We start from the raw sequence: 16,437 nt of genomic DNA, 5'->3' as shown, positions 1-16,437 counted from the left end.
CAGAAATGGTTTCCTCTTAGTTGGCTTTGACACGCCAACCATTCCCACCCACCCCAAAAGTAGTCCTTTCTGAAGCGCTCTGATCAGTCATTGACAAGGCCGCTGTTCTCGTTATCATTAAAGGGTTCCTGGATGAACAACTAACTGAGGTAGAAGTTCCACCACAGCTTCTATTTCAGTATATGCAAGCAGAAAATTTCTGCTGGTTTATTAATTTCAAAGGGTTGTATTCAGGCTGCCAACCTTTGCATCTAAAATTCGTGGACAATAGAGTCTGTGTCAGACAGCCAGCTAGGCAGCACTTCCAGGTCCCAGCCCCCTGTGAGAGCAACAGATGAACCACGGCAAAATGCTCAAGTTAGATGCCAGTGTAGGTGGTTGGAACATGGCCTGAAGCCTCTTTTACCACCAGTGCTTGTTTCTTTTCCTGAGATGAAAATTGAGGCCTCGCGGAATAAAAGGACACAAAGTCCATTTTCACCACCAAGCTCAATGCAGGTCAGTGCATCCCGGCGTGATCCCTCGTCCAAGAAAGCTGGAAATGCAAGCTGGCGGGGGCCCAGAAGAGCCACAGTCATTCCTGTCTTATGGCGTATGTGTGAAAAAGCCACAAATACACCTTGGCAGAGTGCCGCACGGTGAGCACTTTTGGAAGAGAGCATTTTACTTTTTTCAAGCTACTTCTCTTTTGAAATTGAATGAGAATTGTTTTGACTCCCAGGAAATGGTTGAATCCGTTTTCTCGCAGATGGCAAATGCCAGATCCTGTAGGAACACCATTTGCAAAAGCATGTTGTGGTTGTCTTATGTAAGAAAAATGTTTTCATAACAGGTCCTTTTGCTACTGTGTTAGTGATAAAGGTCACAGGTAATTGCGTTCACTTTATAAAGCACAACATTGTTAAATCTTTTGTATAAGAAGAAAAGTACAAAAAAAATCTAGTCCCCAGCAGAGGCAGCTTCTCCCTGAACAGAGGGAATCCAGAATCAAGCAGAGACTGGAATTTTAAAGCTGATATCACATATCTCTTCCAAGGCTCCTGGTAATGCAGAAAATAAAAGAAACTGCCTACTTTTAATCTCACTCTCAGCAAGCCAGACCAAAAAACCCAGGGTTTACTATCACACCTTGAAAAATGAGCCTTTGCTAATCTCTGTTAATCCACAGGAGAGGTACTTGAAAATAATCACTATAACTAAGCTGTGAGTCTTGAAATACAGTTCTTTCAGCTTTAATTTCACAGATCAAATGGTGAACAGTGTTACAAAAATCAAAAACGCAAAGGAAAACCTGATGTTTTTACTGAGTTCTTATATTGTATAAATATCCAGGAGCCATTTTGTCTTTAATGACTGCTTGATCTTTACAGGTTTGGGCAGCAGATGCTGAAGTGCTTCACAGACCTCCCTCAGATTTTCTTTGGAAGGACCTGGAGAGATTCAGGACAAGCGTTGACTGTGCTACTATTCTCTGTGAACCTAGTGGTCAAGTGAGTGCCATGAGCAAAATTACCACGTTTCTTTACCCAGACAGCTCTATTGCTGGACATCCTTCAAAGTTTTAGGGTCATATTGTTAAACTCCACGTAGAATCAAGCACAAGCCATCCAAACATAGCAAAGCTCTCCATTAACCTTGCTTCAGTGTGGATGTTAATTATTAGGATCTGAAGGACAAAGAAGAAAAACAGTAGATCGATGACACCAGTTGTTGAATGAAAGGCTAACATCCTCACAGTAATTGAAGCAGGAGCTCCACAACTATTTATTAATTGCCACCCCACTGTCCTCTTCCACTGTGTTTCAGCCATGAAAGATCCAGCCATGCCCAGGGCTATTCAGCCAATGCCTGCCCATTAGTAACTGCCATCAGCTTGACAACTATGTTGAATATTTTTAGGCAAACTTCCGTTGACTTGGGGATGAGTAAGAGCCCAAGATAATTTTTTACCCTATGTCCAGTGGCAGCCATGGATTTGGTAATTTTTAGCTGGACAAATTAGACAAACTAGTGACAATGTGGAAAAGACCTGTAATTTCCATAAACAGTGTAAGCTTTCCCAAGGTAGCATAATTTACACCTTACAAACTGTTAAGTGAATGTTGACTTCTGGTCTCACCTTTTCACATTTACTCCTCTTCTAGCTCAGTTTGGCCATACTTGCTATTACATCACTGCCAGGGAATCAGAAGCTGAAAGGGAACTTGAGACGTGATTGCCTCTGCCAGGATTGCTCCTGCTAGTTCTGGAAGACCTTCCGTAATGGAGGCTCCACCACGTCCCCAGGCAGTCTGCTTTAGTGCCTCACTCTCTGCATGCTTAGAAAATTTTTCCTAGTGCCTGAACTGAACTTATTCTGCCTCAGTTTTAGTCCTTTCCTTCTTGTCCTATCCACTGTGGACATGGAGAACAGATTGCTTTTTCGTCCTTCAGCAGCCTTTGACATACTTGCGGAATTGTCATGTCCTCTTTTTTTTCTCCTTCTTTGTTCGGTTTACTTAATTGGAGCAGTGGAATTTCAAGCCTCTTAGATGATGAGTGTACCCTAAGTATGTTTAAAGACTGGAAATGGATTTTAAAGACCAAAGAAAAAAAAGCTGGAATTTGGTCGTTGCTATTAGTATTTATTTTTCAAATGATAAATAACTCAGCAATACATTGGAGCACCTACTCTTTCAGCCCTTCCTGGTTTGTCTACAACAGTTATCGCGATGAAAAAATGTAAAATATAAATAAGCAGTGATATGTTGGTTTTGTGTTTTATTTTGTTTTGTTTTGTTTTTTCAGGCTGTGGCTTGGTACACTCCTCTCTACTGGAACCGAAGGCAAGGATTTGTGGCAAAAGAGGAAAGTGAAAAATATGAGAACATCGTCATACCAACTTTCTTAACAGTAAAGCAAAAAGAGGGATGGGAAAATGAACAGGAATTTACAACAACTGATACAGAGTGGAAGACGTCTGACCCATGGCAAACAAGAAAAAAAAGACAAAGCTTCATTAAAAGGTATCTGACATTCATTGTGTGTACCCAGTAATTGCAGCATTGTGCCAGACTGGCTCTGTAAGTGAATGCTTTTAAATGAGTATCCTGGTAAGCAATTTTTGAGAAGCTTTGGAATTTTTAAGAATTAACCGTAACCTTCGAGCAGGAATCCAGCCCAAAAACTCCTGTTAGGAGTGCATTCATTGTCAGTCAAGACTAAGTGGAAAGTAAAATCCAAGTAAAATTCTTCTTAAAATGTGGCTTTATTATTACATATTATCCTTTTAGCCCCAAGCGTTTGGATGGCACCATTTGGAGACCACAACTTCAAAAGCTTTCAGCCAAAAATGTTGACGTTCGCAAAACTGTTTACCTTCATCTTGAGAAGGGTGGGCCTGAACTCAGTCTTCTCCCAGCCCACTGTGCTTTGAACTGGGCTAGGGACTGATAACCATTGCTTTCTAAATTGCTTCAGAACTGTCTTCTGGCCTTTGTATCAAACTTAAAATTGGCAGCACTATGAAAAACGATGGTTCATTGGTCTAGCTCTGGAGAGTTTAGTTTGGCCGCCCACATCTCAGTCAGGAGCCCCTGAGCTGAGCCATTGACTATTTTGAATATGGAACGCAATATGGATGTTTTTTTTCTAAGTTCCCTTCAGAATATTGGTTCCAGGGGCTTTTGAGCCAGGTTCACAACAGAAAAACATGTATTTCAAAAATAAAGGATTGTGCAATCTGGATACATTTTCACTAAAAAAGTGGGTGACCCTTCTCATGTTTGGGGTAATTGTTCTTCTCTAAATTTCTTCTCCAGCCTGTGGCTGGAGATATTCAGAAGATGAACAGTTTTCAGCATAAGTTAAACTGTCTGTTCTTCGTAAGCTTTTTTCTTAAAAACGGCTAAATCACTTTTGGTCAAACTCTTCAAAGAAACTTAAGTAAGAAGCAGGGAGAAATTATGTAAAAATTCAGTGCAAAGAGGTCAAGTCTGGCAAAATTATAACCCAGGCAAATGGTAAATTACAATGTGATATATCAAACAATACAGAAGTTGCAGTTCTTCCACCTACAACTAAATGCAGAATGTGTCAAATATGTGTGCTGTTTCTAAGGTATGTCGCATAAATTTAATGTATGTGTGTAGTAAACACAGTAAATCGATGCAAAATACAGCAATAAATATGCTAATGCATTACAATAAATAATGCAGTAATAGATAAAATATACATATTTTTTATATCCTGTGCACATACATGCATGTGCAAAATGTGTGAAATACGCACAGTAAACTTCATTGAATTTCTGTTTACAGGGAGAAAAAGGCCTCTGCATCCCTTCTCCCTAACCGAAGCGCCTGGTGCCAAAGCCCAAACTCTCCCGCACACCCTCACTTTTCGCTGGTTAGATCGTTAACCATGGGGAATGATGGCAGCAGCTTGTGCAGGCAGTCTCGGTGTCAATCATCCCGGCCTGACCCCGTGCCAGGTGAGTTCACCAGCGGATGCCGTGTACGCTGGAGCGTGCGCAGTGGCAACAGGGGGGGCTTTCTGACACAAATCGCTTAGGACTTAAGATACATATACGTTACCACCTCTTACTTCTCTACCAGCGAACTTCTTTAACTGTGCACCCCGATGAGTAAAAAGTTTTTGAACGCAGTCTCCCAATATATGTACATTTATTTATTTGCAAATTATATACATTTACTCCTATAAGAATATATTATATACACTATAAAACACACGTGAATCGAAATGTAAAAGGATGAGATAAAGATGAAAAAATACTATTTAAAAAGTATTTTTAAATTTAATTTTATATAGTAATGCAAAAATATTTTTCCCGCACCCCAATGGATTGTCCTGCACTCCCGCTGGAAGACCACTGCTCTAGAACTGCGTGTGTTGTAAGATGGGAGGAGGCCGTTGTTACTAATACTGATGCATTTAGGAAATGAAACAAAATATTAGGAAACATTAAGAGAAAGAGACTCTTATATTGGCTGTGAATTGTTAATTAGGCAGCGGTGAGAAAGTCAGTGTGTAATTCCGGTAAGTCAAAGCCAGAAAGCTGTTGACACACTGGAAAGATGTCAGGGGAGGATGACAGAGTGAAAAAGCATCTGAGGAGATGGAGTCATGAAGATTAAAAAGAGATAAACGTGCGTTGGGCAAGCAAGGTGGTTGTCGTGTGAGGGGGTTCAAGCATCACAGCAAGAGAGGAAACAATCTTACATCCAGGAAAACAGAACTAGAAGCAATAGGACCAAGTGAAACACAGGAAGGCTTAGGTTGAATATGTAAATGAAAAGGAGTTTTAATGATCCATAGTGTAGCCTTCCAGTTGCGCTCGTTGCTCCACTTAATATTTTAAACCTCCGGCAATTTTTAAGTGTTCAGCCTCTCTTAATTTATAGTAACTAGGTATCCAGCTCCTGCAGACAGCTTTGTAATGCTCATTCTTTCTGTAGTGAACATTTAAAACCAGGCTGGTCAAATTATGTGGATATGCTACGGAGGTCACCCTGTGACCGGTGTGGATAGGTGACTGCGCAGTTGCCAGGAGGTTTTCCCCATTTCTAGGAGTGCCAGCCTAGGAAAAACCTTTCGCTTTGAGCCAGGAAAGCATTTATGCATCTGCTTCAAATAGTAATCCTGCAGCCAGGGAGGACTGTCAGGAAGATCATTCTCGACGGATAAATCCAGGCAAAGCAGATTAAAACCTGATGGAGTCAGTTGTAATAGCCCTGATTTCATGGTTTGTTTCCTGCTCTGTCTTAAGCACTGGTAGCATCAGCTACTGGGTGTCTATTTTGTGTAATGACGGTTTATCTAATTTGCTAAAACTTAGTTTGTCTTGTTCTGTGTCACTCTAGTCTTCTGCAGAGCTGGGTCTCCCATATCTGTTCTGCTAGTTTCCTGGACAGGGAAAAGCTGGGGACAGAAAGGGAATCGGCACCTGGGGGTGCTGGTGGCATCAGAGGTTGTGTTCACATGCACAAATGCTGTGGACAAATAGCAGCAGGTCTGTAAAGCAAAACCCTTGGGGCTGCAGACCTGGCATCCACCTTGTACACATTTCAGAGGTGATTTACTTTGTCCCAGCTCTAGGCTGGTACAACAAGCCATGAGGGGGCACCTACCTCTGCATGGTGTAGGTCCTGTTCGGGTATGTAACTTCCCGGGCTGCTGTGTAGCTCACTCATGCTCACCACTGGGCTGCACAAAGTGGTTTCTGTCTGAATACCCACTTGCAGCCAGGGTGCTTGAGGTTTGACTCTGGAGGAGATCTTCTGGCTCAGTTCCATTCAAGAGGAAGCCAGCTTGTGCACTTGATAGTGCTCCGTGATGCGAACCTGAGCACAGCAAGTAGGGGGCATGGCAACTCCACTCCAGGGGTGCGCTCCTCTTTGGATCCAAAGCACTACAGACACACACAGGACATCCCCCAGTACTTCTCCCAAGCCAAAGGGAGTCTGCTGCATGCAGTCATCTTCCCTACATTCCCATCTTTTGTCACATCTCCACAGATGGAGATCAGTGCTGTTGCCACAAGCTACATTTGGTTTTAGTTTTCAAGATTTTTTTCCCTGCAACTGCTAAGACTAAAAACGTTTCCAATAAAACAAGCAATAGGAAACCGAAACAAAACACCTCTGAAACTGTAATGCAATCACGTTGTTCCAAGACCCAGCGCTGCATGCACAGAGAGCCTGCCTGCAAATTTATTTCCTGAGTGTGGGAACTCTGAAGGCAGAACTCAAAGCAAGGTAGGCTGTCACACATTAAATATATCTGATTTTCTGTAGGTTTTCACATGCAGCCTGCATACCCTCAGTCTCTCTTTCTCAGATCTTTGCAAAAGATAATTCAGCTCTATTTACTTATGGTTCATTTGCAGTTCTTTTCACTACTGAATTATGAAATTATTCCTCTTAATACTGCCGGGAAAGTTAATAATACCCACGACTTCAGATTAAAAATTAAATACGGGTATAATCATTATTTTTCTCTGATAAATATTCATGTGTAGTACATATTATGGCTGGATTTTTCCAGAAATTAATATATATAGAAAGATGTTAACATCACTCTTATTTTATTACAACACAAAAATTACAAGTGCTTTAGGCAGATTTATACAAGTATGCTGCTAGACTTTATTACTGATGGTGGTGGAATGATGCTTTTCAAATATATGATGTAATGATGATTTTGAAATGTATGACTACTTTCTTTTTTTCTTTTTTATTTTTCTTTCCTTGCTTAAAATTTCTTACTAACAGGCTTATAACTGACATGAATAACTGGGGTCCAGAGTAATACTCATAAATGCAGTGTCGCTTAGATCTTGGTCCAAGAAAGCCTCCCTATTTAGTAAGGACTCTTCAACTTGTTCATAAATGCTTCATAATATCAGAGACTTACAGAAATCGGTATTGTTACCTTATTTGTTTTCCTCTGCAAACACACTTTTAATCATTATTATCTTTAAATATGGATACTTATTTTCCTAATGCCATAGTACAGCAAAGTTAGGTCAATGCCTTTGAATCGAATGAATGTGTCAAATTATTTTTGCATTTTCCTCTTAGTTTAGCTTTTCAAAATCAGTTTACTATATGCTCATATTGCAGAAGTACAAAGGCCCATTCAAAACTGCAGAGATGTGTCTCACAGATTATACTGTTTGATGGTATTTGCTTATTAGCTAAAGTATTTAGTTTCTCATACATCTGTTGTATCCTTCCTAGTTCCTAGCTCTCCTCTATAATCCTAAACCATTATACTTTCAGTCTCTTTTTGGGGAATGTTAATAGCAGCAATCCACAATAGTCCAGTACAGAACAAAGTGTGTTTAGTGGCATGGTGGGCTTTTGAGAACTGTTTGCCTCTTCTCATGCAGCTCAGCGTTTTACCTTTCTAAATGCTACAGAACAGGATTCTCACTACGTGGTTCCAGTGACTCCTGTGGCTTTACTTTTGAGTTGTTGCAGTTGATAAGACGATGGTAGGGTGTGTGGTGGCTGTTCCCTTCAGCTCATACCCATCCATGTGAAATTTTAACCGGCACCTTACTGTTTGTCCACTTTGCCTTCCGAGTCCTTCCTGAAGCTCTTCCGAGCAGTTTTCTTTGGTGCTGACAACAAACGACCTCACAAATTATCTACAAATGGTTTCACTTCATTTCTCACTGTCTTTATAGTCTTTTTGATTAATTGTTGAACTATCTGTTTGGTTTCCTCTTCACCCAAGTATCCTCATCTTCTTCTTGGACTGAGAGTTGAGGGGAAAAGCTGCTACTGCCATAGGTCACAAAGTCTGATCTGAGCTCCTACCTCCTATTTTCTTCAGAAACGCATCAGTCTGGTGATGGCATTTTTTTGTTGTTGTTGTTGATGGATTTCGCTCTGAATCAAAATGTTCAGCTGTGAATTTTGCAAGTTTAAAAATAACCATGGAGTTTTATCAATCTGAATGTTTCCCTGTTGGTGAGGAATGCTAATTAAGCTTTCAGTGGCAAATTGAACCTGCAGACAAGGAACATATTTAGTGCACATTTTCAGTGAAAAGGAGCCAATTCCTACCACTGTCTTCTCTTGCAAGTGGATCAAGCCTGTTAGCTTTCTGTTATTCTCACCGGTTCTCATGCTTTTTGTCCCAGAATTTGAGAGCTGAATGAGATGAGATGCAGTCATATCATGATGCATTTGCTCCCTTGAGTTGTCCCAAGGACTTCTGTAGTCTGTGGGACTGCCCATGTAATTTCCAATTAGCATTGAGAAATGTTTCCAGATCCATCTCTTTTCTCATAGGGTGCTGACACATTATGGACAAGACTAAGCAATTGCGTTGGCTGTTATAGTATTATGTTATATGAAACCACAGATGCACTTTCTGAGTAGAAGGAGGTCAAACAGTGAGTGATATCCCATAGTAAGGAACTAAGTCAGCTGGTTTTTCCAGTAGATCAACTGGCCAGTGCGGATCAATGAACTGTTCCTATTATTACTAAGACACAAAGCAAAGCCTCTCAGCTTGCTCAACACAGCATCATTCACTCTGCCTGACAGCCAGGTGCTCCAGTAGTCTGTATCTTTACGTGTGTTTCTGTGCCCTCTGACGGTTAAGTTCTGTAGCCTTCAAAACCATAAAATTACTTTTCAGTTCCGTGCTGATGCAGATTATGTATCTGGAATTCCAAGATTCTGTGGTTCTGAGAAAGAGGATGGTCCGGTAAAGGAGACCGCTCTGGTAGCAGAAAGCTATCAAAATATCCTGCCTTTGTTTATTAGGTACCAAATGCTGTACCATCATTTTATGAGAAACACGGTAATTCTGGTTTCTTTATTGCTGCTATCTCAGCCATGATATCTTATGACCTGACACTCTGTTTCCCTACCTACCAGGCAGAATGCCAGTCTGTCAAAATTATTTTCTTATCTATTTGTTGTTTATTGCTTAAAAACCACTGGTGTAATGTGCATTTGTGTATTTTCGGTGTTCCAGGGAAAAACCAAACCAAACCAAACCAAACCAAACCAAACCAAACCGAACCGAACCAGGTTATTCTGACCTAGAATTTTGGAGGAGGGAAAAACTTGTGAAAATCAAGGGAATAAATAATAATTCTCTGTGGCCAAATATGGAAATTGTGAAAGGAATTAAAGATTATTGCCCACCTCTTCAAATAATATTAACAAGCACAGTTCTTTTGACTCGCGTCCTTTTATCATGGTCAGATAAATTACATTACGAATACTTCAGCACCACTGAAAACAAACCAAAGGTTTATCCATGGTTCTGTTGAGACAGAGAGACGAGGTGGCGTTCGATAAGAGGCTTTCTTAAGACTGTAGGAAACCCAAATACCTCTGCCACTTTTGACTTGGGTGACCAGAGGTGACGGTAGGGGGTGTGTAGCAGGGTTTCCTGTGAACTGCCTCAGAAAGTCAGTAGTGCCGACCTGCTCGGTGTTCATTAGCGTCACTTACCAGACAAAACGTCATCACCATGCTGAGATGTGCTAACATATTTGGCACTTGCAAACTCCGGTTGCCACTGAGAGGAAAATCTGGAGAGCTGCAGTGCCTTTGAGATGTGAACACTTCTAAGCACACAAGTCCCCTGGAAATATCAGCAGAGCTGTCGGAATTAAAAGTACATTCATTGCCCTTCGCTTCTCTTGCAAGCTGATTGTGATGGGGAGACTGTGGTTGCAAGTGTCAGGTTGGTCTGTGAAAAAGCAATTCTCTCCTGGATAATTTTGGCAGAACAGCCTGACCTTCAAGAAACCATGACTAAGGATGGCCCTTTATCTTCTTGCCCATTACAGCATACAGGCTGTGACCGAGTCATATAATGGAGTGATAAACTGAAGTCTAGAGATTCACTTCTGAAAATTGCTCTCACGTAATAACAATACCCCGCACTTATGAAATCTTCAAGTGAACTTGCTTAAAGGTGACGTTCATGTCAGTAGAAATATGGAGTCATTTAAAAGATGATTCTATGGTAAAAGTATGTCCAGGGCTGAGATTAGGTTTGAACACAGCTCAAGGAACTGACAGAAATCCAGGGTCAAGGAGTGAAAAAGTTTGTTCCCTGCTTGCCAGGAATTTATGGAGAACTGCAGGCAGTGAAAACAGGGAACCAAAGACATGATGATTTTTTGCAGTGAGACTTGTGGAGATGGTATAAGACAGACAGTTGGAGAGCGTCAGCTAGAGGGAAAGTGACAGTAAGGAGGAAAATGACGTGATCTCCATTCAGAGGCTGCTAAGGGTTTAGAGAAGTACATGTTGTTCATGGACAGCCAGTGCAACTGTGATTTTAGCCAACTGATGCTTGCTGAAATCCAATTCAACCAAAAGTCCGCAAGACAGAGTTTGATCCTTTAAAGTAAAGGTATCTTAGTGACAGCTAGTGACCTTGCATGTGATTGTATATTTATCCCAATGTGGCTTTTATTCAAAATGTTCTTCCATAAGGTCAGAGGAAACAGAGAGGTTTTGTTGTTAGCCTGCTTTTTTCCTAAACTGACTTTCTTTTTAAAGTAGGTATGTGGAAATAATGACTGTTGTCATCAACAGGCACTCTGTATGCAGGAACTAGTCGGAAGAAAAATCCTACAATTCCCAGCTGTGTGAGTGGGGAAGGCAGAAGGCGGCCTACTCGGTCAGCAGGGGTGAGTAGAGTTGCTACAATTCAGTTTTCAAAATAAGCAAAGAAAAAAAAACAAAGAAAAAACCAGTACCGTTTAAAAACCCTCACAATTCAGAATACAAGAATTTCTTTATTTTGTTGGATTCTTTTTGTCTTCTTTCTGTGAGAAAGACCTATGCCAGACCACAAACACAAAGCATCTGGATTCAGGCATTGCAACTAGATCACAGCTACGTGCTGCTAAGTCTAGAGAACTTGATGTTTGCATCTTGGGTTTGCTTAAAGTTGGAATCTTTTTACACTATTCCTTCTAGGAAAAAGAAGGTTTAAGTGCACACCCAGACAAATTTTTTAATCTATTTGAAGTTACTTCTGCTTGCACTACCCTACCTAAACACCTAGAATCCAGGATCAGTAATGAAGCCCTCATATATAAATACGTAGACCCTCAAACTTGAGTTGTTGCACGTTCCTCTTTCAAACTTCATGATTTCTAGACTCATTCCTGGGAGCTGGTTGTTTGATTTTACTTAATATCAGTTGCATGATTCATTCTAATGCAGAATATTTTCTCTATATTTTTATTTGTACTACAAAATATCATTAGATACACAGGTGTTGGAAATGTCTTGTGACACATTAAATATCATTCCAATTTCCTATCTCTGCTTCCTAAGTTTTATTGCAAAAGCTATAAGAATCGATGGATTTTGTCCATCAAAAAACTTATATATACATACAACTTATTATTATTGCCATAATTATTAAATTGTGCAATATGTAGTGGTGTTACTTACAATGGTTAATGTTCTCCAGAGTGCTATATACATTTATATATACGTATAAGTAAGAAGAAGAAAAAGAATCGCCAGTCTGTCTACATCAGGTAGAAATAAAGAAGAAAAGAAACTGCAGGGTTATTGCTTGTGCTTGTCTGCTGACTGTATACATGGAGTGGGGTACAGACTTAAACAAATAAATACATCAGTGCTACAGTTTTGCCTTATGTAAAATGATAGTAATAATGCATATCTCCCAGGGGCAGTGTGAGTCACCAGTGTTTGTAAAAAGGCTTTTCTACCTATCGAAGAGAGGCACTTTAGAAGTGAAATGAATTAGTGTTTTTCTCAGCGACACTAGATTAAATGCTTTTTGATTAAGAATCCCACAGTTACTGAGAAACTTGCTGAATTAAAATGACCTGAACACTCAAGAAAACCATGAGCAAATAACTTGCTTTCTAATCTCTAGGTTTGCTACATGATAGTTGGGGTTTAGTGGAACGATTGCAATAGCCACAGACACCTATGTGACATTTTACAGCTTTGTGGGGAGGAAGCCCTTAGCCCTATGGGCTTGATGCCAGTTCCCGCTGCGAAAATTTCATGGCTCAGAAAACAGCTCGTCCTGTGATGTATAATGTTATCAGCAGCAACTAACCCTGCACACGGTTCTCTCAGAGCAAATGAAAACAAGGGTGTTTGCTTTACTTTCAACAGAAGAGATTTAAAAGAATACTTCAGATTACACTATGGTAAAAGTTTGACTTGACACTAGTGTAGCTGACTTGTAGCAACGCATTAAACCCTGGTGTCACAGTTGTGCTGCCGAGCCCTAAAAATATATTTGTTTCACAGATGAGTCAAGCTTTCATTCAGATACTTCTTGCAAAATCTTTTTACTGGGTAGAGTTATGCTTTCAGTCAAGCCAGATTGTCAAGAGCAGTAACTTAAATCCCAAGCAAAACTCATTTGGGCTGGCGACTTACCCGTTTTGCCATGAAGAGATGTCCAAATGGGCTGAGACGAAGAGATGCAGACCTGTAAGTTCTTGCACAGGGTAAGAAACAACAGTGCAGCTCAGTTTACTGCAGCTTAAAGGACTGTGGGATGCGCTTCCGAAGGTGAGGTGCGTACAGCACCCATGAAGACACAGTAACTCAAGCGTAGCTTTGCAGTGTGGCCTCTCATGCACAAGCAAATCCACATGCTAATTGCCTTATAGAATAAAGATAATTTTATATATTTTACTGCTAGTTATTGTTATAGACAGTTGTTAATGATTTTCCAAAATGCTACACGCATTTAGAGTGCTGCAAAAATAATGATTATCAAGACAACATTTGAGCGTAAGGTCTTTTGACTCGCTGGGGTCTTATGTTCTTATTGAAACAGTCATAATGCTCATGTAGTCTTAACTTCTTAGTCATGAAACCACGTAGGAGACAGGAGATTCTGAGAGATGCCAGACACTGACGACTCAAAAATTTTGTTCCCATATAAACGTAGTTTCAACCTGGCCCACTGGAATAGGTAAAATTAAATCACTGAATGCATACTATATGGATAGTCTTATTCCAAACTAGAACACCCTTTTTCTGGCTTAATTTGTTTTGCTTTTAAAATGACATAAGCTAAACAAGAAAAGACCAAATCCCTCTTATTTTGAATGGAATATTTATAGAGTCAGTTAAATCCCCGTGACCTCAGTGGTATAACTATACTAGTGAGCTTTTCCATATAGATCATCTTAATAAACACTTTTACAAAGTATCCTATGGGCAGCACGTCCTCTACTATCTATTAATTGTAGAGGAATATCTGTGAGTATGAACTGAGCTCAGATAACTTGATAATGACATTAATCTGAGTGGCTATCTGATATTGAGAGGAACTGTGAGCTTCCTTCCAATTCCCAGCGGACAGTATTTGCCAACCCAATAAATTGGTTTCCTCGGTCTGCTATCTTAGCAGACAAACAAAAAATGGAGTGGGGAAGGGACTAGCATCTGGCTGCTCTGGCTCCAGGAGGAGGCATTTCTGAAGCAAGATAGACATATTGTGTTGGGATGGAGTGAGGAAGCTTGCAGTGACCATAGGCTTTAAAAATTCACTTGGAAAAAATGCACGTGTGAGAATCCCATCTGCGTCCCCCGTTCAGCCCATCTCAGAGAGATGTTCATATCTGAATATGTGCTACAATTTTACTTTTCTACAGGAGGAGGAAATGCATATGTAGTGAACAGCAGGATTTTCTGGGGTTTGGTATCCAGTCACCAGCTGTTAGGAGGAAGGAAACACAGCAACTTGTAAGGCATCTGGTTGACCTAAAAAGGAATTACTTGGACCTCAAACTTTCAGCTTCTCAAGACAAGAGAGGAGGCATCAATCTGGTTCAGGTGTTTCCTAAGGACGAAAAAACCCCGAACAAACCATATCACAATAAATCAATCTGCTGCTTGGTACTCATCTCATTCCTATTCCTAAAAAAACATTAATTCCTTTCCCCTTTACCTTGGCTAGTAAGCACTTCCTGAGTGATTTCTGTTGTTCTTGCATTGGGTTCTTCATAGCGTTTAATGTAAGGAAAACCTGATTGCAATAATCAAGAGGATTTACACTTGAAGCTAATTGACCAATAAGTGCCTTTTTTCTAGATGGAAAATGGACCTTTTCCATGCCAAATAAGCATCGGGAAAGCTTAGGATATTTGAGAAGTGACATTTGATTATGAGACAGGGACAGATCAGAAGTGTATCTGTCCATCCCAGTGCAGGTGTCTCCTTTGTGAGTGAGAGAAAGCAGGGTGGAGAGGACAAGGCTGGCTCTTCTGTGGGGCTCAGTGGGAATCAGGTGGGAAGGGGCTGGCTTATCTGCGAGCCTGCATGTGAACTGCAGGAGTCAGGGAAGAAGGAGATGCCACCAGACCTGGCCCTTTCTCCACCATAGTGGTCCCCATAATTCTCATGAGGAGTCCCAGTGAACTGGTGCATATACATTTAAAATCCAGATTTCGAATCAGTAAGGTCCTGTGGTTGATAAGCAGTCCTTTTGCTTTTCAGTTGAGTTCTTCTGCAGCAGCTATTGTTGTGTTCCAAGGTACTATTTTAAACAACGAAATAGAAACAGTCTAAACACGCTGTGTGCAGGCACACAGTCAAATGTCAGAATACCAGTGCAGAATTAATGTTGATATCCTCCTCACTGCATTTCAGGTCATCTGGAGTAGCTCAGGAACAAGTGACACTCTAGATTACTGTTAGACAGAAGACAGAGCAGGTAGTCTCTCCAGGTACCCTTTTGTTTTCTCATTTTCTTCCACTGCACTCTAAGTACCTCTGCAGTCATGCTCAGTGGTGAGACTAAACGGCTCCGGCAGTGGGAATGCTAATGACTGGGTTTTAATTGCAAAGGCTCTCTCACCTGTGTGTCAGCAGTGTGGATTGTTGTGACCCAGGTGTTGTCACAAGCAGATTTCGGCCTGTGTGGGACGCGTTCGTAGGTCTCAGTTTAGCCCGTAGCAGAGAAGCCGCCACTTTCTGTGCTGCTAGTAGCAACTCTGATAGCAAAGACAGAGACTGTATGGGTGTAGAAAAGAAGCAAACCTGTGAAACAGTTTTAAGACAAATTAGATGGGTAGCATAAAAGCACTGTTTCTACTACTTACGCTGTGTAGTGGATTTATGAATTTATGAATTTTAGTCTTCAAGGTTAGCGGTATTGCTTCTTTTACAAGCTAAGTGAGTGGCAAGTACCCCAAAATAGACCCTGGCACTTCTAAAGATCTGTGAAGATAGGCTTGGTGTAATGTTATCCCACTCAGTTCTTCACACCCACCTGAGGCTGCTTTGAACCCTGTAGGATAAACTAGGGTGTTTCAAAACAAGGAAATTGCATCTGTACCTTGTCTCTGATCCTCATATTCCTTAACAGTTTACGGTTTTCATGGCGTGAAAATCTTTGATCCAGATTTATCTAATTTAAATAATGTAGGGCAAGGCCACTCCATTTTCTCTTACCCTTTAATGAAGGAGATGATTGTTTCAGAAAAAGCTTAAGTTATTATTTGAGAAAAAAAGTAGTTCTGACAAACAAGCTGACAGCATGGGCAGGGCTCAATGTCATTCTTAATCCTATGTATATGTGGTACAGCTACAGGCAGCACATCTGACCTGGTTACGATATAGCTGCCCGTTAGCCTCCTTACACAGTGGTTAGAAACAGCAGCATGGAACCGATGGTGTCCCAGGCAATGTTTGTGCACTAATTGCACTCTGACTTCAGGAGAGATCAGACAAGTTGTAAACACGTACCCTGGCCTGTATACAGGACCTGACAGAAAGACGGAACCTCGTCGCTATTTAGTGGTTTTTAAGTCTTACTAAGAGAATACAGTTATTCCCCTTGGAAGTGAATTTCAGGCTCCGTCTAAAGCGTTTTGATGGCAGACAGGAGAAAGCTGGATTTGTTCATTACAGTATTTTAGTAACTTGGAAAATGAGTGTA

The 16,437-nt window shown here is 40.8% G+C and overlaps 1 protein-coding gene across 1 annotated transcript in view; it reads left to right on the top strand.

Moving 5' to 3' along the window:
• The window catches only part of LMNTD1 (lamin tail domain containing 1), a 223,672-nt gene that overhangs the window by 182,188 nt on the left and 25,047 nt on the right, over positions 1-16,437 (top strand). The window contains exons 8-11 of the mRNA XM_074572755.1: positions 1,371-1,490; positions 2,788-3,005; positions 4,299-4,471; positions 11,079-11,173. Coding sequence (XP_074428856.1) covers positions 1,371-1,490; positions 2,788-3,005; positions 4,299-4,471; positions 11,079-11,173 — 606 coding nt within the window. The remainder of the gene's footprint in view (positions 1-1,370; positions 1,491-2,787; positions 3,006-4,298; positions 4,472-11,078; positions 11,174-16,437) is intronic.

The sequence above is a fragment of the Larus michahellis genome, chromosome 1, assembly GCF_964199755.1.
Source record: "Larus michahellis chromosome 1, bLarMic1.1, whole genome shotgun sequence".
NCBI lineage: Eukaryota > Metazoa > Chordata > Aves > Charadriiformes > Laridae > Larus > Larus michahellis.
Note: the sequence above shows the minus strand (reverse complement) of the source record. Positions and strands in the feature narration are given on the sequence as shown.